Source organism: Trachinotus anak, unplaced genomic scaffold, assembly GCF_046630095.1.
Source record: "Trachinotus anak isolate AG129_WGS33_773 ecotype Australia unplaced genomic scaffold, CSIRO_AGI_Tana_v1 ptg000014l, whole genome shotgun sequence".
In the NCBI taxonomy this organism is placed as follows: Eukaryota; Metazoa; Chordata; class Actinopteri; order Carangiformes; family Carangidae; genus Trachinotus; species Trachinotus anak.
Genome location: NW_027273865.1, coordinates 21,201,607 through 21,229,210, shown reverse-complemented (window position 1 = coordinate 21,229,210; position 27,604 = coordinate 21,201,607). Strand labels below are relative to the sequence as shown.

Genomic DNA, 27,604 nt, shown 5'->3' with positions numbered 1-27,604 from the left:
CGAAGGGGGTGTCGTCGTTTTGGAGGATGCCTATATACACGTGCAGCAAGGTACAGTTACCAAACTAAAAAAGTGACGTACTGTGCAGATATTTTCCAAGCGGTAATATTATGGATGTTTTACATCCATGGGTAATATGCAGTGATACATGTTAGCAATTCACAATCAGACATTATGTTCAAAATGTTTGTTCGGTTATCTACATGTTCTTGTCAGGCCATTTTCTGATATAAGGTGTAGATGTTACTACTATACTGTGTATCTATAGCGTTTGTTCACGATAGAGAAGATAAATAATGTGAAGAAAAGTAAACGAAACATGTTCAATATGAATTTTAACTATGTTATAGATTTAAAGAGCAAATGGTCAGTGCAGCCGCCATGAGATCTTTGTATAAGCTTGATTTATTTGTTTTACAATACAGTTTATAATTTCTAAATTTAGATCATAGTTAATGGTTCAGAGGACATATAGTCAAGTGGTGGAGACATCATGGGCCATATATGATCCCAATCAGGAATGGTCTGCAGAACAAATACACAAGTTATATAAAATATTTTGAAAATACTGTCACAATGATACATTTCAGAGGAATTAATTAGTACTATTCATTCCCAGCTGTGAAAATCAAAACATAAAATAAATTTGTAAAATTACTGTATTTTTTTTTACTTTTTAAATTACAGAAGTTTCTGTTAAACAAAATCTAATTACTGCACAATGATAATGTAACAGTAAGTTGCTGTCATAAATTAACTATTAGTTATTTTATACCAAATTCCTAGGTGTACAAAAGAAATATATAACAAGTTTTGTTTTAGATTATAACTTGCTTGGAATAATTCATTTAGACAGAAAACATAGATACAATAAAATGATATAATTATATAATAAGAATATGATTCCATTGAAAATTGATAAATGAAAACACTGGATTACTGCCCCGGCCTACAGACTGATACTGTATGTTACAGACATTTTAAGGGAGAGTAGCATAAATATGTGTTTCACTGCAGAAATGCTGTTTGCAGGATGGATACAGGCGGACACAATGCAGCCATGTGTGGCCCTCTGCTGGACTGAAAAGGTGCTGCTTTAAGATTTTGCTGTCCTCCATATGTCTTATGCATATGTCTGCATTTAAAAACTGACTATTATGACAAACATACTGTATTAATCCACCACTACCATCTGAAGATACATGTTAATAAGTTCTAACGTCACTTGTAAAGAACAGATTCCTGCTGGCAAACTGGGTCATTGCAGCCAAGAGAAAGAAAATGTAGAAAATGTAATAATAAAAAAAAAACAGCACACAAGATATAAAAATAAGAGATATTAAGATGTAAAAAAATAACACCAGACTTACATTGGAAAACAAAAAATGTAATCTTATTATGAAATTATGGGAAAGGCCAAAAATATGTAAAATACACCACGTAAGAAAAAATATTAAGCCATATAAACTGTGTATGAAATAGTTGGAGAGTGGTAAAACACATTTGAGCAAAATGAAGGTAGAATGCATGTAGTGCAAATATGCGTCACATGTGCATTTGGATTTTCCCACCTGTTTTTGACACGGTGACCTTTGATGTTGCGACTGTACCGTGTGGTCCAGTGTAGTGAGAGTGGGGAGGTGGGGGGGGGGGGGGGGGGGGGGGGGGGCAGAGGGCAGTAGAGGGAGGGAGATGTGCAGACGCCATATATGGGCACACCATCGACTCTGCATTGCCATTGGCTGTGGGCCTTATGCAGCTGCTTGTCAACAAGATGGCCTTCCTCCTCCTGCCGTTTTGACACTGATTATTTTGGTATCCCCGAGAACATACCGTGAAAGCTTGTGTCACTTCTAAATAGATAGCGGGAGACCGACTGCTGAGAGTCCTAACAAGGCGTACGGTCAGTCAGACTGCGTTCATGGAACTGACAGGCACACAAGCCTCGATAGCAGCCACCACCAAGACAAGGTTGATAGTAGACAGTAGCTGCTGGCTAATGTCGACGTTAGCCAGCGAGTGAGCTAGCTTAGCTACGTGGACACGGATAGTTAACTCGTGTCACCTGCATTTCAACAGACAAACTGGTTTGGTCAGAGCGAAATACAGAGAGGAAACACTTGTCATCGACAGTTTGCGAGTCAAGAAGATTGTCGGTGGAGATTAACACCGCTAAGGTAAATTGGCTAGCAAAATACAATGTTGTTTTTTTTAATCTTGTTAGCTTGCTAGCAAACGCTGTCATGTTATTATGCAGGTAAGTTGTGCTACCGAGTTAGCAAGCTAGTTAACTAGCGACGGGTCCATTTAACTGTAAGTACTCATATATAAACTGGATAACGTAATAAAGTTCCTACAAGCGTAGTTGGTTTGGGCCTTTTTAATGTTAAATATTAATGGACGGAAAAACATAGTAGGTGCTACTTGACCACTGTTAGGCGCTGAACATTTTACTACGACGCTATAGAAGCTAACTGTTTGATGGTTGGGTAATCAGCCAGTGGTTGGTTCAAAGGTGATTACCAAAGCTAAAATTGACAATTGGATGAGTGTTGTTGCTGTAAGTTATGGTGTGTTTGTGATGCCATATTTGTTGGTTGTCACCGGGGACTTTGGCATAATTGCTGCTAATTTAGGAGCGATAAGGTTATCTAAAGCAGAACCAGGAAAAGTAATGGTTATGTGACCTGTAGGCCTTCCATGTCGACCAAGACACCTCAAACACATTAAGGATTAGATACAAAGTGACGCTTACCATATCCATCCATATTGGATGTTTTTTATATTGAACGAGAAAAAACTAATTGACACATTGTACTGCACACAACTGTGGCCTTTGTGATTGTAGTATCAGGGCTTGGAATAAAGTCTAACTTGTGGCAATGTTGCAGCACAAACAGACAGACACACACACAGCCCTGCAGGACAGTCAGCCACTCTTCCTAGGTGTCCTGACAGAAGAGCTGCTCTCAATATAATATTCCTGGGCAGACTGCTCCTGCTAGTGTGATCCACTCAGCTCAATTGTTCTGTTGACAGTTTGCAGCAAAGCTGGCCTGCTGGTCTTGGTTCTGTTGCATTGTCTTCACATGCACACATGCAGAGAGGGAGATTGAGCTAAGGCTTTTTGGCATGCCTCAGTATTATCATTTGTCAGCTTTTGGCCATCTGGCTGAAATGCTGTACAAAAAAGAGTGCAGGAGAGCTGGAGGATAGTATGGGTGGGCTGAGTTGGAGTCACGTTGTTTTGTATTAATCAGGGTGACTTTTTTGCAAGATTGCCTAAGAGTGACTTATGAGATGATAGATTTAAAGGCGTGAAATTGGTACACCTTTTGCTAATCCAACTAAACTAGGATGTATTACACTATGCATTTTGAGCTGAGCGCACATACCATAGTGAAACCATTATCCTGGTGAGAGTGCATGCTCTTGATTTGTATAGGGAAATGACTCAGTCCAGCAGAATTGCAATTTTAATGCGAGGGGACAAACCTGTTAATCTGTCACTATGCAAACAGCAGGATAGTAACTTCTGAACAAATCAGCACCTTGTAAACATGTGTGCAAGTGATGTGTGTAGCTGTACAGTCAGTACTATGTGGATTCCCACATTTTGGCTGCAGCAGTAATCCACAGATATCAGTGAGTAAGACATTTGTGTATCTCATGTTTTGCAATGTCAGAAAAACTTAAACAGAATCTTTCAGACAGAGGAGAAAAGATGTACTCTGGATTATTGACAAAATGTACATGTATGTAGGTTACATAGCAAAGTACTATGTCTGATGTCTGACCAGACAGTAGCTGGTGTTGTCCAGGGTAACATATTCAACCTATTGCCTACATTTACAACTTTGCTGTTCTGTGTATGTGAGGAACTAGTAAAGTGCTAAGTAATACACAGAAAATCATTCTAGTTAACAGTTAATTTGTCAGACAGCAACGATGCAGTCCCTGGCACTGTGGTGTTGCTGTGGTGTCTCCCGCTGCCGCTACACTTTGACAGGATTTGAAGGATTAGGTTGGTGCAGAAAGCTTAAAACAAAACCCAAGCCTACTTTTGCAGGAAGCCTTTCAAATTAAGAGGAATAAAAGTAAAAGTATCTCAGCAATAACTTAAACTGACTGTTGGGGAATAATGTGGAGTACTGAAAACTGAATGAGAGATGACTCTCCAAATTGTGCCTGGATGTGAGATACTGGAAAAAACAGAATATGTTAGGTATCTTAAAAGACATCTTTTACAAATTTATTTCTGAGTATCTCGTCAGTGGTACATTTTTTGTGACTTATAGTTTATTTTGAACAGCAGCAGCATAAATCCACAAGTTATTGTAAACGTGAACCCAAAACAATTTAATATATTTGGCATCTGAGGCTACATTAAGCCTGCCTTTTTCAAGGTCAAAAACAGAGCTTTTGGAAGACACTCTCTGGAGGAGATAGATCAGAAAATACTGTTTTGTAATGTGGATAGAGAAAACAAAATGAGCCATAACAGCACCCAAGCTTCATCCATAATGATGAAGCGTGGGTGCCGTGCAGCATAATTTTGAGAAGCCAACATTCTGTTGCCACCAAATCTCTGATCACTCACTGTGAATGTGCGTTAAGCCAATCACGCAATAGAATTGTTGTCATATATCTTTGTAAATGTTTATGTTGTTAGATGACATCTCAAGCGTGAAACAGTGATTTGATCCAGAGTCTCTGTGCAGCAGCCCAGAAACTGCTGTTCACCTCAGTCAACTAGTGGCATTTATGCACAACTGTACACTTGGTTCATTCATCTAACAACAGAAACAAAACAGGCTATGGAATAACAATGGTTAAATTGTGTTGAAGAACAAAATAAGTAATAATAGAGAGCAGGAGGTGACAGAATGGAGACAGGAGTAACCTGGCTGTCCCACTTCTTTCCAGATGTCGGCAACACCGTGTTTTCAGATTTATCTGCAGTATTGTGGACATAACCTCTCTTTTCCCAACCATCATTCATTTACAGAAAGGTCAGAGTTTAATTATTCTGGTCTGTAGTTTGTTAAGGTGCTGGTGATGCACTGGAGCACTGCAGTAGGCAGATCGTCTCTTTTGTGTGTCCCTCTTATAATGCCATCCAATCTGTTCTGAAAGATGGGTTACATGATGCAGTGAGAGGGAGGGGGAAAGAAGAGTTGATGGAAGGGATGTAGAGAATAAAAGTGGTTAAAGAGAGAGAGTCACAAGGGTTCATGTAGAGAAAGGACAATAAAAAAGGTTCACTGGCTTTTTTTTTTTCCTCACAACAGTATAATCTGGCTGCTCTTAGCTGAGTTGTTGCTGTGTGATTATAGAGGAAGCATTTGAATTGGTTCACCACACTGTGTGGGCGGCGTTTGCTTTTTGCACCTCTCTGAGCCTTTCCATTAGTCCAAATGTACAAAGCACCACCCAATCAGTGTGTCAGAAGCACAACAATGACCTGTTTTCAAGCCTGTGGATTGAAGGAGTCCAGTGGCCTTAATGGAAAACATGCTACTGTTCACCAATCTTAAACAAACATATCAACCATTTAAAATGAGCTAAATAAGGTGATTTGAAGAGCATTCATCTAGTGGAGCATTTTGGCTTTTCAAGTGTTATAATACTATCTTGTCCACTAAAACACACCCTGCGTGAACTTATATGGACATTATACCATAGCAAGCTGGATAAAACTACAGAGCTACCAATTTTCTTTTTTACAAGGTGATAAGGGAATTTCATTACAGTACAAGTGCTGTTGGAGGCAGTTTAATCTGTAAACTTTATTGTAGGCTATGCCATTTTGTGTCCTTTCTTTTATCCATATAGATCAAACTGAGACAGTACTGGGTGTATTTACATGTACATTAGTATCCTGTTTTTGTTGTGTCTTGGTTATGTTTTGCTAATGTAAACATCTTATCCTAGTTTCATGAACCTGGATAAGGCCTTATTCCAGTTTTGAAAAACCTGGATATGGTACCAGGATTACTCTGATAGAAACCAGGCTAATGTGTCCTGTAAAACCTTATCCAGGTTCTGTGTCAAGTTCTGCCATGACATGCACATTGTAATACCATCATTGACAATCACATGTGCAGGTTTACAGCTAGTACTATTTTTCAATTCCATTTGAACTCAAATTGTGTAATCCAGAGACAAGGATTTGGCCTCAGAGTGTTGTGTTCAGGAGTCTTTTTGAGTAACTTTCTTTATGTGTGTTAAGATGTAAAAGGTTAAGTCAGCTTTTGGTTTCTTCAAAGATGGAAATTCTTATAAGTGTAATGTAATTCCCAGTGTATTTCAAATCACAAATGATGAGGCACCTTTATTTCAGAAGTGATAAGACTTTGAAATAATAAAATAACAATAGTAAATGTAGTAAATAGTATTTTGTCCCCCAGATATTCTTTATTGCTTGGATTCAGGTTGCTCAGAAATACACATGAATCACATTAAATTTAATAATTAACCTACATTATCAGGCAGGCTACAGCTCCCAAAACACATTTGTACCATGATACGTTGATATAATAGTTACTGGAAAAAAATAACAAAAAACAAACTTAGATTTTAGGTGATATTGCCCAATCCTACTGAACATCGAGACACAAATGCCCCTAGATACAGTTTGAATCACCTGTAGGGGATATAAACAATCAGGTTTCTCATATTCAAAGTCAGTGCCATATCCCGAATAAGATCAAAATCAAACTGTATAGCTCTTGTCCTATATACATATTTGTGTGTATTAACTGATCCCGGGAAGACTATCAACCATCTCAACATGTCAAGAAGTTAATGGGGATCCTCTTAACAATAAACAATAAACTAGGATAAGATTCACTGTCAAAAATCAGCAAAAACATGAAGTCGATTTTTTTTCTCTCTCTTTAATGAAAGTCTCATGGAGCTAACTGTATGTCTCTACCTGTAGATGTGAAGAGACACACCCCACAAAGAGAGACTGTAGAAGATCACTGTTGAAATTTATAGAGTATATTAGATGTATCAGAATTGTCAGTAAGATAGTCAACATAGTGACCAGTTGTTGGTGTGTTTGAGATGATATATAATTAATAGGGTGAAATAAATTCATATCAATACTAATATAGTTTAGAGTGCTCACCTTTTAGGAGGCTGAAAGCTGGAGAGATCAGTGATGTGGTTATGCTTGGTATAATATGAGGATATTTAAGTATCTCATCATTAATACCATCATACACATTTTAGTGTTGTGTTTTTGGGCATGTGTAGGAACCAGAACTATAATATAAATGTTCAATTGTTGGAGCCTGTTGCAACTTATCCTTTCAATTCACACTGATATGAAAAAGAAAGGTCATGTTCAGTTTAATCCTATAATACAGTAGTAAATGTTATATAAAGTGTAACCTGGGGGGGAGCAGCTCAGGACTGACAGTGTAACTATTGGTTCAAGCAGTTCACTGCAGAGCAGGCCTTCAGATCAGCAGTAAGCCAAACGTGTTGCTCCATTGCCGCTTATTCCTCTCCTTAAGCATGCAGGCACGTTCCTGGCAGCCGTTACAGCTGGCATAGCTGCAGAAGCGAAGCACGCTGAGTGGACTAAAGGCACCCCCCCTCCAGCCTGTAGCATATACTCTTTGGCAGGGAGAAAGGGGTGAGAACAGGGAGGCCGCTACAGCAATTTCACTACTACCCCACCCCCTCCTGCTGTTTGCTAAAAATAGGTCCAGCATATGCCTGCATGCTCCTCCCTGTGTTGCCTCCTATTAAGCAAGTCCTCTTTGAAGCACTGAGATGCAGGAGAGGAGCAGAGGGGGAGAGGGGAGGGTCCATTTGGAGCTTTTGAGATCCATCTTTCTCCTCTTTCATCTGCTGGCCTCAGACACCAAACCTGAAATGGAATCTCTTTAATTTGATTTAGAGGCTCCAAAGCAGGGGGAGATGATCTTAGTACACAGTAGCAAATGTAATTGCTAATTGAGTTTGGCCAAAGTAGCAGGCAGACCAGTTGTGATAGGTTCAGATGATAATATGATGATAGTTCTGTTCTCTCCAGTCCAGTGTCTGAGCTGCTGGTGTACAATGCTAACACTGTCTGAATTGTACCTCAAGGCAACTATTGCACACAGACCCAATTGCTTATTGATTATCTGAATTGATCTCAGCACTGATGAGGATTGTTAGTCTAGTGATATGAACTCTGTTTTCTGTGACTGAGCTTTTATATCACAGTATTGTTTTTTTCTTTTCTCTCATTCCTCCCTCCACGCCTGTACTCCTCCCTTTCCTCTTATCTCTCCCTCTCCTATTGATGCAGGTTGTATGCCCAGTGTTGCTGGTGAGCTTGGTGGTAGACAGTGCCCATCAGGTTGGCACTGGGAAAGGGAGCTGACAATGAGAGCTCTGGCTCTGGGTGTTTGTTGGCCAGCATAGATGCAGATATGCCCCGGTGGTCTGCATCCTGATGGACCGAGACACCTTCTCCCACATCCGCCTGTGGTGCCCACGCCCCTTTGGCACCTACTCCCAGAACAAAGCCAGGAGCCCAGGCTCAGGGGGTAGCAGTGGAGGCGGTGGTGGAACAGGGTCCCCTTCCCTCTGCAAGGCTGAGCCCCCCCCAGGTGCCAGAAGGACAGTGGATGGAAGTGAAGATGGAGGGATGATAGTGGTGGTGCAGGAAGAGAATGGAGAAGAGGAGGATGTGGGCTCAGAGAACACTCCACCTGAACCTGAGCTTGACTCCAGCTCCCTTACACAGAGCCAGGCACCTCCACCCTCTTCTGCCCCTCCCTCACCACCCTCTTCCGGGTCCCAGATGGAAGATGGCCGTGTGCTGTTGGACACCTGGTATGTCATCAAGCCAGGCAACACCAAGGAGAAGATCGCCTTCTTTGTTGCACACCAGTTCAGCGGAGCAGGCCAGCCCAGACCCAGTGCAATGAAGGTATGGAGCTGAAACAAAAAGCACACAATGATATGCTTCTTTTGTTCCATCTATTTATTTTTCAGCTGAATATTAATTATTTTCCTTCTCCACAGGTTAAAGGTAACTGGGCAACTGATTGCAGTAAAGCCAAAAGACGAAGACGATGCTCGTCCTATGACCCCCCGACACGCTCTCAAGCCTCAGAGCCACAACTCAGCCATGACTCCTCTCTTGCACCTCCTAGTTCTGATGAGACGCCACTAGGAGGGGTGAATGAAACAGACCTCTTGTCAGTGGCAGAGATGGTTGCCTTGGTTGAGCAGAGGACCGCCATGGCCCTCCAGGGGATTGTGGCTGTTCATGGGAACCAACACCAGCAGCCCCCTACTACTACCCCTCACAATCAGGGCCTTGCCCCCCACCAGCACACTCTACTCCGGGGCACAGTGTCAGACCCCACACCTATGGTGTTTGTGTCAGACAGTTCAAATGGCCAGACATCCAAAGAGGCCCAGGAGTCATCATCTCCCATCCAGACAGACCAGGAGCTAGAGGAGCAGCAGGAGTCATGTAGAGTAGCTCAGGCCATTGCGCACTTTGAGTCCCAGAACCTGGAAAATCGGCTCCATATGGGTGGTGGTTCTGGAACAGACTCCTCTAATCGAGACCAAGAAAGGGAGCGTAGGAGAGGATGGGAGTCTGGCATTGTAACCCCTCCTCCGCCCCCCAGCCACAGTCACGGTGAAGTTAGGATAGCTTTCCGAGTATCAAATCTGGACCCGCGCTCTCAGTTGGAGCCAGCTGGCAGGTCCCGCTGTATGTTTATGAGCTGTGGTGGTGGGGGTAACCAGGCAGCAGCCAGGGCCAAAGAGAAAATTACCTGTGACCTCTACCAGCTCGTCAGCCCTTCATCAAGAGACCCTAGTAGTCTCCTGCTTGCTGCCACAACTGCTGCACCCAAACCAGATGGAGACCATCATCACCCAGACAGGCCGACCTGTGGCAGCCCAGACCCCACCCAGGAGCTTTCCTCTGGGGAAAAGAAAGCTGTGGGTGTGGGGAGGGAGCGTGTGACTGGATTCCATGTGGAGGTGGTGGTGACAGGTGCTGTGGACCAATGTGTGTTTTATGGCAAGGACAGTACAGAGAATGTGCAGGAGGAGACAGTGTGTTTTGCTATGCCTAGTGGGGGAGGGAGTGGTGGGGGTGTGGGCAGCTCCACTGACCCTTCATCAGATGATCCCCCTCCTGGACAGCTCTTTTTCCTTCAGCCCCCTCGGGGCCCAGAGGAAGATGTAAAAGGAATGGGCCCTGGCAGTGGGTCAGGAATGTGCTCTTTGGACTGTGCCAACAATAATGGCCCCGGGGCAGGGGTTGCGGTGGGCTCCGGGGAGCGGGCAACTCAACCAGACTCTCCTAGCGTTGTTGAGGACTGTTCAGACCCTTCGCTGTGTTGCCTCTACCGCCACGTGTCCCATGACTTCCTGGAGATCCGCTTTCAAATTCAGCGGCTCCTCGAACCACGCCAGTATATGCTGCTGCTGCCCGACCACATCATGGTCAACATCTTCAGCTATCTGCCGACACGCTCCCTAGCAGCCCTCAAGTGCACCTGCCACTACTTCAAGGTGTTGATCGAGACATATGGGGTGCGGGCAGTGGACTCACGCTGGAATCAAGACCCTCTTTACAGGGATGACCCCTGCAAACAGTGTAAGCGGCAATATGAGCGCGGGGACGTTTCCTTGTGCCGTTGGCACCCCAAACCTTACCACCACGACCTGCCTTATGGACGTTCCTACTGGATGTGCTGCCGGCGTACAGACAAGGACACTCCAGGCTGCCGTGTTGGGCTACATGATAATAACTGGGTCCAGCAGCCTGCTGATGGCTCTCAGCCCATCCGCACCAAGAGGGAGGACAGGAGGGAGGAGGCCAGGTAGAAAGGAAAGAAAACACCTCACATATACCAACTCTCATCTCCTCCTGTGTACCACCTCCCTTCTCCTTCTCATCTCTGTCCAAAGGACAAACAGAGGGAAAGAGAGGAGTACAAGGAGAAATCAGCACTCCAGGACTGGTTTTGTTTTTCTTTTCTCCAGCAGTCCTCTCTCATACTTGCCCTCAGTGGAGGGAGGTTGAGAGGTAAAGAAGGAAGAGAGGTGTGTCACTCTCCTTGCCTTGTTTTGTTCTGTTTTTTTTCAAGCCCTCCACAATCCCTCTCTCCTTCCACTGTGTCCAGAGTGGCACCTTTTAAACGTTTGCATACCAGGGTTGGGGTCCCCTCCTGCTGCTGTCAGTCAGCCCTCTTTCTGCCTCTTTATCATTTGGGTTTCTGTTTAACTCCATACATGGTTGTTAGATAATTCATGTGAAAACTTTGCAGTGTATTTGATTGAGATTAGCATTCATGAAGTGACGCATAGAAATGTAATGCCCTAGAGCCTGCTTACTGTTCCCAATACTTGTTCTGTGTTCTGTGTTGTATCACAAACTTCCATGTTAGCTGTACAATGGTGCTTCAAGGAATGAGCTGTACTGAGTCCAACAGATGTAAAACTTTTCAGTGGTGGAATGTTCAGCATTGATATAGAGATGTGATTGTATAAAGCAAACTTGATTTTCCGTTGTACAAGATTGCCATTTGTACCTGTCCTGCACCACAAGTTTCTATTTTTCTGAATGTGCTGTAACGTACTCTGTTGATCAGTCCCCTGATAATGCTGCTGAAATCATTGCCTGTGTCACTGATGTTAATCCCGAAATAGCCATACCATTGGTTAATGACAGGCACAGTCTCCATATTAGCTGGTGTCACTGGCCACTGAGACTTGTTCTTGTCATTGTTTCAGAGTGGACCCTAACCTTGCTGACCAGCCATAAAGAGGAGCCACTGAGTACTTTCTGGTTTACAGAGAATTATGGGAGATGGACTTTATTGATTAAGACCAGTGGTATTGAATGGGATTAAAAGGAGAAACTTGATGTCACTTTGGAAAGGCCTGATGTCACTTTGTATGGTTTGATTGACTTGCTTGTTTGCCATTTTGTTTTGTTTTTTGTTTGGCTGTTTTTATTGGAGTGTGTGTCAGAGAATGTTTGCTGTTTGCTTTTATTCTTGAGGACTGTGTTCTCCCCGTATCAGTCTGTGGGCCTACTCATCCTGCAAAGATGTATTTTTTAAATACTCCATCTTTGTTTTAACCCCCAGCTCTCTTCCTCTCCTCCTCCCCTCCGTCCTCCAATTCGGCAGAGGGCAGTGTTTGCCAAAGCTGTCATTCATGCTTTGAAGCGAGTGAAACCAACTACCACAGACTGCAGAAACACTCTACACCAGCTTCCAGCCTTAAAAGCCCCCTACCTCTTACCCACCCTGCAGGAGACTGAGGCGTCAGATACCTCACAGATGATCAAGAGTATTGGGAGTTGCACAGGACCCTGTAAATGGCAAAATTTCAGATGCTTGATGGACTAGGTCGAGCTCTACTGGATCCACCCATAACTCTGTGTGGGAGTGTAAGATGAACAGTGCCTGGTGACAGCTGTGACTCTTCATTCTTGGAAAAAAAAATCCTCACTCTCCTTTCCCCCCTCTCCCTTGCTTTTACACTTCCCCAACTGCAAGCTGACAGACTGGGAATTGATAAACTGATGTGATGAATGATGCTGAAACTGCATGGAGGTGGGAAGATGGTTGGGTAGTCTTGGGAGAACTCTGTAGGTTCCAGACAATGTACAATGCTAATGGAAAATATCTGCTTAAATAAAAACAGAAGTGATGATTAAAAACTGGAAATCTGAATGACTACCTGGTCCGTGTGGTGTGTGTGATAAGTAAATACCAGGCTTGCAACTAATAATGGCTTTAAAGCTGTTCATCAGTGATCAATTAAATCATTCATCCTTTACAACAAGAATAACAGTACTTATCAGATCATATATCAACAACAAAACGCTTTCAAAAGTTTGATAAGTGTCAGAAAAGCAAGTAATCCTTTGTATTTTTTTTATGCCATAATCTCCAAATATTTTTACATGACCAATGGCAATCTATGATATTATTCCTGATTATATACTGAGCACAAGTAAATACAAGTCAAACAGTGCTTGCTCAGGAGAACCAGAAATGCACATTGTGTGTTTTAATTGACTCCATCTCATCCTTTTCATTGGTTCCTTGAATTTAAGTAAAAAAAACAAAAAAACTCAGAACAAATTGTAGAGCTACTTGAGACTTTATTGACTTTACATTTTACCTGATGTCCAAATAAAAATTTTGAGATTTTATCTCACACCATTTATTTCAGTGCTGGTAGCAGATGAAGCCTGACTTGTGATTGAATAAGCATGTAACAGTATACAGTAATGGTGCTCTAACCTGATAAAACATTTTTCAACACTGCCCTTTAAAAGTGGAGAAATGCAGTGACACAGCACAACCTACTGTGCTGTACAGAGAAGAGAGACTGTTGGTATTTGCATGACCACCGGTGCCTGCCTATTTAGACCTTTTGGAAGTGGTGCTCATGTTTTTTGTAGTGTAGTAATAAGTCATCACCAACAGATGGCAACACTGCTGTATGTGTTTGTCTGTGTGTGTTTCCAAAGAAGTGATTATACCCAATTACATCAGGATACAATCTCACATTTTAACATCCACTTTCAGCTCCAGGAACAAGAGGGCTCTGTTATGAATAGTAACCCCACATAAAAACTGCTACAGCCATCATGATGATAGCATTAGCATCCACAGTGTACTTCCACACTGGGTCCTCACTAATGTCAGGCATCGGTTCTGTTGCATCAGGTGCTTCCTGCTCGAGGTCCTGGGAGCTGCTGCCCCCTCCACAGAAACGGCTGATCAGGTGACAGATACCAGACTTCTCTCTCTCCTCAGCCCCTGAAAGTAAGAAAGATTTAGTATTGTGTTTGTGTGTGTTTGTTCCATTTGTCTGTCTTCGTGACTGCAATTTCCTTTCTTTCCTACCTGCAGCACTATTGTTATTCTCCCTCATCCTCTCCCTAGCTTCCCGCCGGGCTCTTCTCCCTCTCTCCTCTTGCTCCCAGTCTAAATCCTTCCTCTCCTCTTTGGAATGGCGAAGACTGAAAACTAGACGATGAAGCTGGAAGGAAAGAGAGTGACCTCACTTTCATACACACTCAAAACCAGTGCCACTATTTACAGTTACACAGCTCACAACTATGTTAGATCTCAAGTTCTCATGACTCAATGCACCTGTGAGTACCATAAGAAATCGCTTACGTGTTGATCCTCTATGGGCTCAGTGCAGTAGCTGACCAGCAGCACCAGCACTGATGTGCACATGAAGAGTATGATTGCAAAGTGGAGGTAATGGATCCCACACACCAAGAATGGGCAGTCAGAGGGGAAAATACAGCTGCCAGTACCGAACCAGAACTCAGGCAACATCCGACACAGGCCCATCAACAGACCACCTATCAGGCCCCAGAAAGCACCCTAAAGGTTGTGTGGATAGGATCTCACTTAGTGTTTTATTTGTTTCTTTAATGCACAAATACCTTGATATATGATAATCAATGGTAATTTGATGTAATATATCCATGTGTTGCCATATATTCAGATACCATCTCACCGTCTCATTGACCCTCTTAACAAACACAGCCAGCAGGAAGACTGAGGCAATGGGGGGCGCCAGATAGCTTGAGATTGACTGGATGTAATCAAACAGCTGACCGCTCTGTGCCGCCTGGACAACTGGGATCCAACAGATACTGACTGCTACAATGCACATCACCCAGACTCTAAATGAGAGGAAAATCAAGACCAAAGATATTAGAGGTTGGTGAGTCCAAGGTCCAAACCTGTCTGAATTACAGCATCATATATTCATACACTTTGGAACAACCTCAGAAACAAATGCTGAACCTTGTTTAAATACATATTCAGTGAATATTTGCAGTGTTTTTCTTTTTACAGAAACCCTTAACTCTTGTTTTAAAGTCATGGTATTAATCACATTAAAATTAGCACTTGTATCCTAAATTCAGTGTATTTATTTTCATTGGTAACACTACCTATGAAGCTTTCATTATATTCACTCTGTGGTGTCTTGTTTATAATAAAGGTGGAAATGGGGAACATTAGTTTTGATCACTAAATTGCAGAATGTCTAAACATTTAATGATACAAAGTGCCTAGTGGGCGAGGGAGTGCTTCAAAAGGCAAAATTAGTCGAACCCAAACCCAAATCCTATCAGTGTAAAGATATATTAGGAAGGAATCAGAAAGGTAAGGTACTTACAGATGTGTTTCCTCTCATGTAGAAACACAACAATATACACATGGTTTCTTATTTTTAATTTGTCTGGGGATATTGGGTGTTTTACCACTTAGGCTGAGTGCTGTATGTCATCCCCTCCCAAATTAAAGGCAAAAAAACTGTCCAAAAAATAAGATATTGGGTGTTTTTTGCATCATATGATCAGTTTACCTGTATGCTTCCCTTATGAAAACCTTGTGGGTCACAACAATGCATCGTACATTTTTAGGAGCATGCAGTTAAATTCAGTGTGTGCACTACCTCTCCTTTTCAGGAGTGAAAGTAGTCCAGTTATATATGGTTTGTAACAGGTTAGCACAAGAGACAGGAAGCTCCATGTGAGATGAAGGACACAGATACAGAAAGGATTCAAAATGCTCAGAAGTCCAAGGTAGCACCTGTTTACCTCGACAGCATCCATTTACCTGCCCACAATAATGAGCTCATGCTCGGTGGCCTGTGGTCTGATGCGAGTCCAGATGTCCATGGTGAACAGAGTGCTGCTGCTGTTAAAGATGGAGGCCAAAGAGGACATGAGAGCAGCTAACATCACAGCCAGCATCAGACCTCGCAAACCTGCGCAGAGAGACAGAAGAGGAAAGTTGGGAGGAAGAGGAAGTGGACGGAGAGAAGCAGAGGAGAGAGTGGAAGGGATGAGAAACACAAGGCAAGACTTTTCTTTAAAGTAAGTCAACATTTGTCATTTGTCCTTACCACTGGGCATGATTGACACCACCAGTTTAGGATAAGCAATGTTGGAGCAGCCCACCTCAGTGCCACACACCTTCTTACACACTTCAGGGACAACACAGCCAACCTCATCTGCAGGTGGATAAAAACACACACACACACACACACACACACACACACACACACACACACACACACACGCACACACACAAAGACACAGATTTCTTTCCTCCTTATATTGTTTCTTTGAGTCAACACACCTCCGATCACACTTTTACCACACAGGTATCTACTGCAGTTGTTGTTACTTTGTTGTAGGTTTTTTTCAGATGGGATGTGTAAGCCACAGACCTGGGTAGAGGACCCTGCTGATCATGCCAGGAAACACCATGAGGAACATAGGCAGCAGTTTGAGGTAGCCACACATGATGCAGCCAGCCTTCACATGGGTGAGACTGCGAGCTGCAAGGCACCGCTGCACGATCACCTACAGAAATACAAAGACAGTATCAGTTATTTTCAGCCAAGAAAAGGCAAGTTTGTAATAATGAAATGAAATATGTAATAATAAGGAATATGTCAACAGAGCAGGGCTGGAAAACTAGTGTTCCAGCCACACTTATAATTATAAATATATTAATATATTATAATATTACAAATATTATGAATATTTGCAGTCTTTAAATATAAAGATGTGGAATAAAACTGCCAATAAAACATTACACTTTCTATATTTGGCCATCTTTGCTTTTTTCTTTTTATTGTAATTTTTTTTCCATGTAATTATTTTTATCTTGATTGTGTTAAATACAGCTATTTACATAATTAAACCAATAATGTAATATCTATCTAAGCATTTCAACTGACAGGATTAGACTAGGATATTCACCTGGTCTGTGCACCAGTACCATCCTCCCACTATAGCAATTCCAAACAACACGCCAGGCCAAGGCAGGTCGCCTGTGGTGGGGTCCCTGAGCAGGCTGAAGGCGTCCTGTCTGGGGGTGTAGCAGTGGGAGGAGATGTTGTAACGCTGGGGCTCCATGGAAGAGACATTAGTTGGGAAGGAAGAGCTGTATTTGGCCAACAGAGCATTGTAGCCTCCGACTTCGGCAAAGGCTAGAAGCAAAAAGGAGTTGGGTGACTTTATTATTTAACCAGCATGATATGGTGTGTATATCTCAGTTTCCTCACTGAAGTTGTGAGTCAGCTGCTGACTCAGCACTATCTGCTCAACGGATCAACAGTTATAGGTGGCTGTTCTTCCTCCTCTGGTGGTTTTTTCCAACTTTTGTCACGTCCATTCCCTTCTGACTTTACACCAGGATTAGAGTAGATATATATTAATTAAGGTTGTAGGGGGTAGTTGTTGCGGTGTCAGCTGAAGGTGTAGAGCTTTGTGACTCTGCAGAGTCAGCATACTGTACATCACTGCAGTGAAATTAATGATTAGTGACCCTGGTTAATCTCTTTCCTGTAGCTGCAGGGGAGGAACAAAGACACATGTCTGGAGGGACTGATAGAGGCCAAAAACATGAACTGTGTGTGGTGTCGGGCAAAAGACAATAAGAATTAAATATCTATTGTAAGATTGAATATGATGTTGTAATATTAGTACTTACAGAAGCCAGTGAGGACAAAGGCTCCAGCAATTATGACAAAGGTCTGAACTGTGTCAGTGTACATTAGAGCAGCCAGGCCACCTGGTAACACACACACACACACACACACACACACACACACACACACACACACACACACACACACACACACATCTTCAAATAACTTGACATTTAAAGGGGCATCCTATCAAATTTAGCAGTGCACTCCCATAAGGTTGCAATAAATATGTTTTAAAATAGTATGGTCAAAACTAACACAGCAGAAGCCAAGAAATACGGATATTTAGTCCCCTCGTGTGGGTTAAGCTCCAAAACACTTAATCCTACATCTCCCATAATGCAACTATGTAGCATTTTTTCATTCAGTCTGTACACAGGAACTGTGTAGTCTCCAAGTCCAAGCCAAATGAACCCTGATGACATCACTATGACATCATCAGGGTTATTCTAACGTTCAGGGTGCTCTGAGCGCCATGGAAGACATTATGTTTTTTCACAGGCTGGAACAAAACTGTTACAACCCTTTTGACAAGAAAAAATTTGTGGAGCCCCCTCATCTTTAAAAATCTATATACTTATAATATTTATACTTGATGGACCAGCTTCAATGCACACACACACACATTTGCACACACACCTGTAACAGTGTACAAGGCTGTTATCAACAAAAGGACGATGACAGCCACATAGATGTTCCACCCTAAAGCCTGCTGGATAAACACAGCTCCTGAAAACATGTCCACCTGGAGAGACAGAGGGAGGGAGGGATGAAGACGGAAATACATGTATGTTTTTCTGGTTGCAGGTTCTCAGACAGGATGACTCACTGAGATCTTGGTGAAAATGTAGAGGAACAGCGAGATAACAGAGAGGTAGAGGCTTATCCTAGTCCCACCGAACCTCTTCTTCAAGTACTGGGGCATCGTGATCACCTAACACAGTGAATTCCATACAGTACGTGCATATAGAAAAAAACAGATATCAATATATTAGTGAATGATCCACCTTCTGATGCTTACAGAGGACTGAAATCATCATCACACAACCTGATCTACTTACCCCAGCTGTGAGGTAGACAGGCACAAACAGCCATCCCAGCAGCAGCACGATGAAAAGAGCCTGACACGTCAGTGACACAACACAGAACAACATGTGACATGTTAGTTGTGTATAATGGACTCAGCTGCAGAGTTGAGTGAGATGTTAAGTACACACTGTTACTTACATTCCACTCAAACCCCCCCACAGCGATGCCGCTAGCTGCCCCAGTGCCTGCCAAGCCCACAAAGTGGCCGCTACCAATGTTGCTGGCAAACAGAGACGCACCAACCTGAATTTGAAAAAGAAACATCATCACCTGTATAGAAGTACAGTAACAGAAATGCACTGAGCAGATCAATGAGAGCATAGTGAAGCATGTTGACCCAACAACCCATATTATTGTCCCTTTTTTTATTGCCCCAAGATTTTCCTGCTTATAATTATCCAAAAGGATCTGACCGGTACCCTGGGGGGGGGTACCGGTCAATACAAAAGAGGGAATTTTGTATTGAAAATACTTTAACTTTACAAGCTTTTAACTTACAAGTTGAAAAGCTGAGGCCTCATATTGGCTTAACATAAACTTTTTATTACATGTTTATGCGTAAAGATGGCTGTGATTTTGTTCCCCTTCACTTCCATTGAAAATACATTAGGAGGGATATTTTAAAGTCCAGTATGAACAGGGGAAATAAAACGTCAAATAAAACCTTTTTCAGCGCTGATATGGAGAGCTGACTGTTGTTTTAAGACAGACTTATCCTGAACCTATCCTTTAAAATATATATACTGTATATTTTTTTTTACCCAGTGGGAAATTTTATGGATAAAAAAATTCATTTGTCACTGCCCTCTGGTGGACAAATTATGAAACAGTGACAGTTTCTAAATTACTTGAATATATTTTTGGCATTTTGTTGTTATTTTCTGCCAACATATCGACTAACAATTAAAAGCTAATATCAGTTTAATATGAAAAGTATAGTACAGTATAAAAGTATATTTATTGGTCTAACTCTACACTGAACCCACCGGCCACCAGGTCATCGTCCTCCCTGCCAGGAAATATCCTCCAACTGTCCCACGATTGGTCCTAAACATGGACTGGAACACAGGCAGGACAATTCTGATATTATCATAAAACACAATTATTACCTATTTCTGCCTCCATGTTTTATGGTGATATACACATTTTATTAAATCATCATAATCTCCAGATAATTAAGGTGCAAACGTTCACTCACCCAGATGCCAACACTGATGACCATGATGAAATATGCAAGAATGATGGTGATGTCTGCTGGGTTGTTGATGGTCACCTGGTCTGACGAGGGATTCTCCATTGCCCCACTTGTATCTGAAAACACTTGGATTAATCTGTAGCTTGATGTAATCCGCTTCCTGCACTAGGAAACCTACTTTTGATTTATCAGCAGACTACAACCTCAAAACTCTCCCTCATCTGCAAAAAACACCTAAACTTAGGTATCACACTGACCAAAGAGCTACGAGAAGTGAAATACTGTATCTCTGGCCAGAGGGCTGGGATGGTCAGTCCGAAGGAGGACTTTGGTCAGCACTGGTGATGGGCAGATTCAGCAGTTTATTAATTACAGTAATTATTAACACCACACCATGAAAAACAGGGTTTCAGTCATGTAGTTCCAATGAATTTTAAGCAGTTTACATGCAGAGATGTACTTGTGTCTAATGTCTTTAATGCACAGACAGCTACTATCTGTGCTGCCAAAGCAGAAAATGGAAACAAATCATGCTGAAACCATTAGTTGCTCAATTAATCAATGGGCAATTATTGCACTTTTTGGGGATTTTTCAATTTTCCGAACATTTTTATAAATATTTCACTGTATAATAGTAAAAATGTGATACTATGATACTGAGAATATTCCTGGGTTGCAGCTCTAGTTCAGACCCATTGTTGCAGGCTGTTTAAATCTGTTTCTCAGTCTGATTGATCAGCCAAGCATCTGTGCAGTTGTAATAAACTCATCAGTAAAAAAAAAAAAAAAAAAACGTGTAAGCAAATAGTCCTTTAATTGTTTGATAGCACTGCTGTCATCAAAACATCCATTTGCCTTTCAGTTGACAAACTTCATTAGGTTGTACAAATGAGGGCAGCTTCACTTCTCTGAATGGACACACAGTAATGCAGGTGTCCATGTGTGCAAAGAGCTTGTGTTGAACAGATTTACGTATCGGCATAAAAAAACATGCATGCATACACAATCACTTTTCACATGTCATACAAGCTGTAAGCACACGAAGGAAAAACAAAATCCAGTTCTTTAACATTTCTGGGTGAGCATTCAGAGCATGTTAGGGAAATAAAACCGACAGTGTGTCATGGATGTTTCTAGAAACACAAGCTCACAACTCATGACAAACAAACAAAAAAAACCTCTTCATTGTGTGTTTGACTAGTGAACTCACTACTGAAATAAAAAAACAATACCAAATAAATGTTCTTGCTACTCATCCTCTTAGTGTATTTTGGTCACCCACACAGTTCAAGTCATATTTATCAGGTATTAATTATCAAAATATAAAATGTGTCGATCTCAGTAGCCTCTCACTGGTCATGAAAAAAAAGGGATCCTGGAATATTGTTTGATTTTATGTATTAATTACATATAGTGGAATAAACTAAAAGTGTTTTAATAAAGTGGCTGTGTCTCTACAGAGTTTCCATGCTCACTAGAACTAACTTCTATGATTTTAAATGTGCTGTTGGCTGGAGAACTGGGGAACTTCCACTGTTCTGTTCTCAAGGGAAACTGAGTCATTATAACACTTCGGAAAGTTTTAAATGGGATGATGGTTCGACTGAAAATTATGAAATGTCGTTGTCGGTTGGTTAATTCAGGGTAACTCAGTGGAAGGCGGTAAAAAGATGAGTTATGAGACGAACATGGCCACAGTTTATTTTCTATCTTTTTTGGGGAAGATACATTAATTTAGCATCAATTGGTTATATTATGTGATAAAGTTTCCTCACTGACTCAGCGCTTTTCAACTGGTTTAAGTGCTTAAGTTTCAGACTACCACTGATTCACTGCTTCAATAAATCTACTTTGCAGAGTCACACTTTGTCTTATCTCAGGAGTAAGAGTTCGATTAAAAATCTCATTTTGCCATTACAGAGGCACACCCTGCATCTGTGTTCAGTTCCTCTTTTAGGGAGACACTGATACAGAATCTAAACTGTAGCAGTGTTCACTAAAGTTACATCTGAAAACTAACACGAGACCTGCAACAATGAAAACTTTGATTGTTGAAATGGTGACATCTAGTACCAGTAAATGCCAAAAATAATCCCTGCTGCATTTTGTAATTTGAAAGCCAATTAATTTAATGTGACAAACATCTTTCAGTGATTTTTCGATTTCAGACACAGCGGGCAGTGTTTTCCGTATGCACATTTCTCTCCCAGAAGTCACTGGATTTGGTAAATTGGAATAAATAAAAGAGGCAAACAGAAGAGAAAGGATAAAAGAAAACATGGCGGCTTACAGCAAAACAATGTGCTTACAACTTTCCGACTTCTCATAAAAATCATAATTTCAGAATTCAGTCATTTTGAGATCTAAACACATGTGCTCCTTTTTGACAGCTCTGTCTAAACCTACAGTACAGCTGGGCTTCCTACACTGCAGTCAGAGCAAGTTACCATCTGAAAACAACAACAAAAAATACCTTAAAAATACATTTCAATAAATAATGTGCAACGCTAATGTGTTCAGGTAAGTCCGCACCAAACGCGTTCACAAGTCCAATGGCTGGAGCAACTGAAAGAAAAAAGTCATTTTGACACAGCTGCTGGATCAAGTAAGGAAAACTGTTCACCTGGCTTGAATAGGGCTGCATTAAGCCCTTACATGTTTACCAACTATCACTGTAAGTGTACAGTGGGATCTTTAAAATACGGTGAATAAAGATACACAAACCTGATGTCAAAACTAACAATACAAAACAATTAGTATGTCAAATTTTCCTTCTCTAGCTGGAAATGACAATTCCCATATTTTATCACTCTGCAATACAGTGTCATGAAGATCTACCAAATCACCCTGACACGATTTTCCGTCCCTAAAAAGACATTTTGTCATATACTGACATAAGAATGTGTTCTGACTTTTATATCCAGCCCTATCTGCACATTTCTCCCAGTGCTATGTTCCACCTCTGTGGCTTGGCAGAGCCTTTATAAGAACATTCAACACACACAGTGTTTGGCCTGTGCTTAGTACACAGTGGTTGAATAAGCCAATCAGAATTACACTTAAGGTTTTGTATTTTTTATAAAGGATTGGACTGAGGTCCTCCACTGAGATGGGAAGATCAGAAGCAAAAGAGAGACAGAATAGGAAGCCCCACTCTTCACTGGTTGATGAAATGAGTAATAAAATGTGTGCTAAATTTGGTAATTCAGATTTGTAATTCATACATTTCATGGCTGCTAAATTATGGCAATAAAATGTGACCAACCCTGATGAATAAATTTAGTTTCTATTTTGTCACAGTTGATTAAAAACAAAAACATTGGTAAATCAGCCTACATGCCAAAAAAAAAGAAAAAAAAAAGCAGTAACAATTTAGGGGGGGTTACAAGCTGACATTTGTGGGTAAGGAAAAAAATTGTTGAAAATTTGTGAAGAATTACAAAAGAGGGAAAATCCTTCCAGAGATAATAGGTAGGAAGAGAGCAGGAGACAAAACAGCAAAGCAACACTAGAAGACAGTTTAACAGTTCAGAAAAAGGACAGGAGGCTGTGAGATTCAAGAGAAAAAAGGTATAAACGTTTATGTCTCTGTTGTAGCCAAAGCACGAGGTTGCACCATAAAACCTTTTTTTTCTGAGAATTACTCAAAAGGACACAGAGAATTTTGGTCATTCACAGAATCAACTACTACAACACTTTGCAACAGGATGTTCTGTGCAGTGCAGTGCTGTTCTGTGCAACAAACAAGCAGACTGAAGCCATTTATACAGTGTGGCAAATGTTTTTGGTTCAGGCTCTAGTAGAGGCTGTTTAGTTTAGGCAGATCAGGGAAACGTAGCCTTGTCAGAAATGTGCAGGTATCTTTGTGTCCAAACTGCTGACAAATTCACAGCGTTGAAATGATTCTCAAACAGCGTTCAAAAACACAACACCAGCATAAACCGGACAACATTACACTGTGGGAATATAATGAAAAGGCCTCTTTCTCTCTCAAAGGACTTAAATGTGTACTAGTGGATACGGTTACATTCAGGTGCATGTTGCCAGTTTTTAACCAGTTTCTGGCTCTGCTTGTTCTCTGCCTGTAAATCCGACTATCCATTATACATTTTGTTTGCATCCAGTCCATTAATATTCTGCTCTGTGGCTGCACTGTGTTTGTATAAAATGGTCTCTTCATCTCAACACCAACATTTCATGAGGTCAAGATGGAGCTAATTTAAACTCAGCCTGGAGCACATCTCTGTGTCACATGAACAGCTGCCTCCACTTCAGTCATACTGGTCCCTGTCAAGCTAGTCAGCAGCCTTCTTACAGTTTTCTTTGGCTAGTCTCAGTCTGGACAGGATGTGTTTCTTAGGGAATTTTAGAGTGGTGCACCCAAACTGGCTCACTCCTCCAGTATCGCCAGGGAGTTTTTCACGTCTCTGAACCCAGCTGCGCCAGCCAGGCTTCCAACAGTACACACTGTCATAGAAGCGGGAGCCGTTTTCTCCACCCAGTACATAAATCCTCCTTTTCCATCTGGCCACTCCCCCAGCTGCTATCCGCCGCGGCAACCCGGGAAATACCACAGGGCTTGGGGCTCGGTCACTCCCACCACCTGCACCCCCTCGCTGCTCTGCAGTGACCATCACCCCTCCCCCAGTCACCTCCCTCTCTACCCCAGACCCCCTGCCCTCTCTGAAAAACAGGACACGCCCAGTGGCGTCTAGAGTCTCCAGATTAGTATAGTTTCCATCCAGGAACTTGGTGGTATCCCTCATGTATCCCCCGATTGCACAGACTCCTCCTCGCACTGCCACTCCTCCAGCGAGGCAGGTGGCTCCGGAGTCCAGCGCCACACGTGTCCAGCAGTCTGTGAGGGTGTGATAAATAAGCACGCCCGAGTGGACCACAGCCCGGTTCTGTTCTAGTGTGGTTCCACCCAGAAGGTAAAGTCGTCCACGTAACGCTGCGCAAGCAAAGGCGCGCAGAGGTAGCGGTAGCCGAGGCCCTGGTGCCCACTGTAGTGTAGTCAGCTCCAGGGTCTCACTGGAGTCCATCAGGGCCGAGCGGTTACTGCCACCTAAGGCATAGAGTGACTCTCCACAGCCCAGCAGGCCTAGCATAGCCCTGGGCTGGACCATTGAAGGCCGCTCTATCCAGCGGTCCAACACTGCATCATATTCGTGAACCGCTGCAGATACAGAGCCTGTCCGCAGGATCCCACCAGCTACAAACAGCCTGTCGCCGACTGCAGTGCAGCCGGGACTGACAAGTGACCCCAGTGCTGCCAACTTCTCCCATTTCCCTGTCCGAGGATCAAAGCAGTCCACTGTGTAGTCTCTTACAGCTAAATTCTCATCTTCCCGAGGAGTCAGGTCCACACAGACAATCTTTTTCTCAAACATCCCCTCCCGTGGTCTCAGAGGCCCCCCAAGGCCCTCACCAGCTGCAGCGGGCCCCAACTCCTGGCTCAGTCTTCGGCTCTCTTCCTGGGACAACAGACCTGGCCTCAGGTGGTGAAGCAAGGCTGGCATATGGGCGTAGCGGTCCAAGGGTTGGTGCTCCGCCCAGCGGCGTGCAGCGTCGTAGACCTCTGCCTCAGAGTCCACTCCCAGGCGGTCTGAGCTCAGGAGGCTGCCTAAGGTGCCGTGGTCAAGTAGGAGAAAGTCCTTTTGCCGTGCCACTCGGGGGAAGTGCTGTGCTACCAGCCGCAGGGAGGCACGCAGCAGCAGCTGGTCATGGTGAGAGCGAGCCAGAGAGTACATCCCCAGGCAGTTATCCACTGAGAGGTGCTCAAATAGAAACCTGCAGACAGTGGAGAGAAATGTCAGGAGACAATAACAGGGAGGGCAAAACATAAAAAGAATGTCAATGTAAAAAAAATTAAAAATAAATAATCGATTGAATTGTAAAGTCTAACAGAGATCTGATCATCTGTCACTTTTACACAGCAGATTTACCTGGAGCACAGGTCTTGAAGGGGCATGACCTGAAGCCGGTTGGCAGCCACAAACAGATCCTCAGCTGTGTCCAGAGAGAGCCCTGCCTCACCAGTGTACACAAACTGGATGACAGTTTCCATGACAGACGGCGTCACTTCCTCCAGACGGATCTCGGTGAGACGGGACTCCACCAGAGGACTGGTGAACATGGCCCGGAAGTAAGGGCTCACAGCTGCCAAGAGGACTCTGAGGGGAGAGAAGGTTGGAAGGAGAAAGGCTTATCTCCAAAAGTCTGCTATTATCTGACAGTTAGAAAACTCAGTTTTTATGTTATAATAGGTGGTGAAATGATAATTGATAATGATGATTTTTAGACAGTATATAGTTCTTAGACATGAAAGCTACTTGTAACTGGCATGTGTCAATATTTGGACACTGAATAGAGAAATTGATGCTTATCAAAATAAATCTAGAGGTTCACTCATAGTGCAAAATATTTGTTAGCTGCAAATATTCTTATCAATATATATGTAAAATAAGTCTATTTTGTAGAATAGGGTAGGCATACTATACCTATGACACATGAACTTCTTTCCCTCAACAAGCAGAGTAACATCACACAGCTGCTGAGCATCCAGGAGCTGCTTCAATCCTAAAAAAACAGCAGAAAGGGGAAGAAAATACAGATGGCAGGGTGAGAACAGAAGGAGGCGAAGGAATATAGACAAAATAAGTGAGATTAAAAGGAAGACTGGTGAAAGTAAACGAATCACACTGCAAGGGCTGGTTTCCAAAGTCGCAACAACTCCCTACCTATCTTCAATCTTTTTTTTTTTTTTCTGTCTCACCATGTGTGATGTAGTCCCCCAACGGGGTGGTGCTGTCATCAGGGAAGTCCTCCTCCTCTGAGTCGCTGTCAGACAGAGGCTCCCCTCCTCCCCCATCCCCGTCCTGCCATGGCTGGGGACGCCAGGTGACTGTGCCTCCCCGCACAGCATTCATCTGAGAATTACACACATGCACACACATTTGAAGTAAGCAAACACTTTAGCCTCTATGCATGCAGAGCCTATCTGCAACAGACAGGTCTATGTATTATAGATAGAGGCCTGCAATAGATATGACCTAGATAACACCTGTCTCTGTGAAAAAAAATGATTTTATAGCCAAAGTTCAGCTTGTTTTTAAGATAAGTAAATATTGTTTGCAAAAGATTTACCACACCCCACTTTAATAATGTTCCCATTTTCATATTACTATATTTTAGTCTGGCTAAAATCAGACACACAAACACAGAGCAGGTTGATGTTGCTGCATCAGTTTACCGGTGAGATGTTGAATTTTTAGCTGTCATTACCTTTGCTCTTCTTCTCGTTTCCACCGTGAAAGCTGTTTGGGTCTCACTTTCAGCAAGAATTGGTGAGGCAGGCTAACTGTGTCTAAGTGCCCGGTTATTAACAGAAGTTTCTTAAGGCTTTCCTGTTCCCATTTGGTTGTCTTGGTCCTCTGGGCTCAGCTGAAGGGCTCGTCCCGGCCTGTGGTGAAGACGCGTCAGGCTACTCGCTGCTCCTCAGCCCCATGCACAACATCACCACTTACTGACGGACCAAACTAGCTCACAAAGGAACAATTCTCCTGCGGCGCGAAAGATTCCCGTCGTAACACCTCTCAGTCCACCATGGCAGAAGGCACACACGTCCAGCTCGGGGGTGAGACAGTGCAGGGTGTAATTTATAGCGGCTACAGGACAGAAAATCTGGACTGAGTTCAGGTCTAGTCGGCCGCACTTGTCATGTCTGAACCGGATAACCGCAACGGTAAACTTCCGCTCATCTGATTGGCTGACCTTTGGCCTGTG

General features: G+C 42.7%; 3 protein-coding genes and 1 long non-coding RNA gene across 4 annotated transcripts; 2 read left to right on the top strand and 2 right to left on the bottom strand.

The window, feature by feature from the left end:
• The first annotated feature begins 27 nt into the window (after positions 1–27).
• LOC139631712 (uncharacterized) lies at positions 28–14,126 on the top strand. The gene is made up of 4 exons (XR_011693441.1): positions 28–50; positions 1,018–1,088; positions 13,728–13,826; positions 13,947–14,126. It is a non-coding gene; the product is annotated as an uncharacterized lncRNA (long non-coding RNA).
• On the top strand, positions 1,734–12,725 carry fbxo46 (F-box protein 46). The gene is made up of 3 exons (XM_071496152.1): positions 1,734–2,177; positions 8,312–8,938; positions 9,034–12,725. Exons 2-3 carry the CDS (start codon positions 8,459–8,461, stop codon positions 10,861–10,863), a joined length of 2,310 nt encoding a protein of 769 aa, XP_071352253.1. The 5' UTR covers positions 1,734–2,177; positions 8,312–8,458; the 3' UTR covers positions 10,864–12,725.
• slc5a2 (solute carrier family 5 member 2) lies at positions 12,470–20,575 on the bottom strand. The gene is made up of 15 exons (XM_071496153.1): positions 19,820–20,575; positions 19,608–19,679; positions 18,760–18,864; positions 18,594–18,653; positions 18,362–18,466; positions 18,172–18,277; positions 17,535–17,615; positions 16,802–17,031; positions 16,264–16,399; positions 15,937–16,044; positions 15,648–15,798; positions 14,536–14,704; positions 14,184–14,399; positions 13,908–14,043; positions 12,470–13,820 (listed from the first exon to the last, which is right to left on the bottom strand). The coding sequence occupies exons 1-15, from the start codon at positions 19,916–19,918 to the stop codon at positions 13,609–13,611; spliced, it is 1,986 nt and encodes a 661-aa protein (XP_071352254.1). The 5' UTR covers positions 19,919–20,575; the 3' UTR covers positions 12,470–13,608.
• Positions 20,576–20,611: 36 nt separating this feature from the next.
• On the bottom strand, positions 20,612–27,575 carry LOC139631703 (kelch-like protein 12). Its single transcript, XM_071496154.1, has 5 exons — positions 27,104–27,575; positions 26,595–26,748; positions 26,320–26,398; positions 25,765–25,992; positions 20,612–25,609 (listed from the first exon to the last, which is right to left on the bottom strand). Exons 2-5 carry the CDS (start codon positions 26,746–26,748, stop codon positions 24,112–24,114), a joined length of 1,959 nt encoding a protein of 652 aa, XP_071352255.1. The 5' UTR covers positions 27,104–27,575; the 3' UTR covers positions 20,612–24,111.
• Between the last annotated feature and the right edge of the window lie 29 nt (positions 27,576–27,604).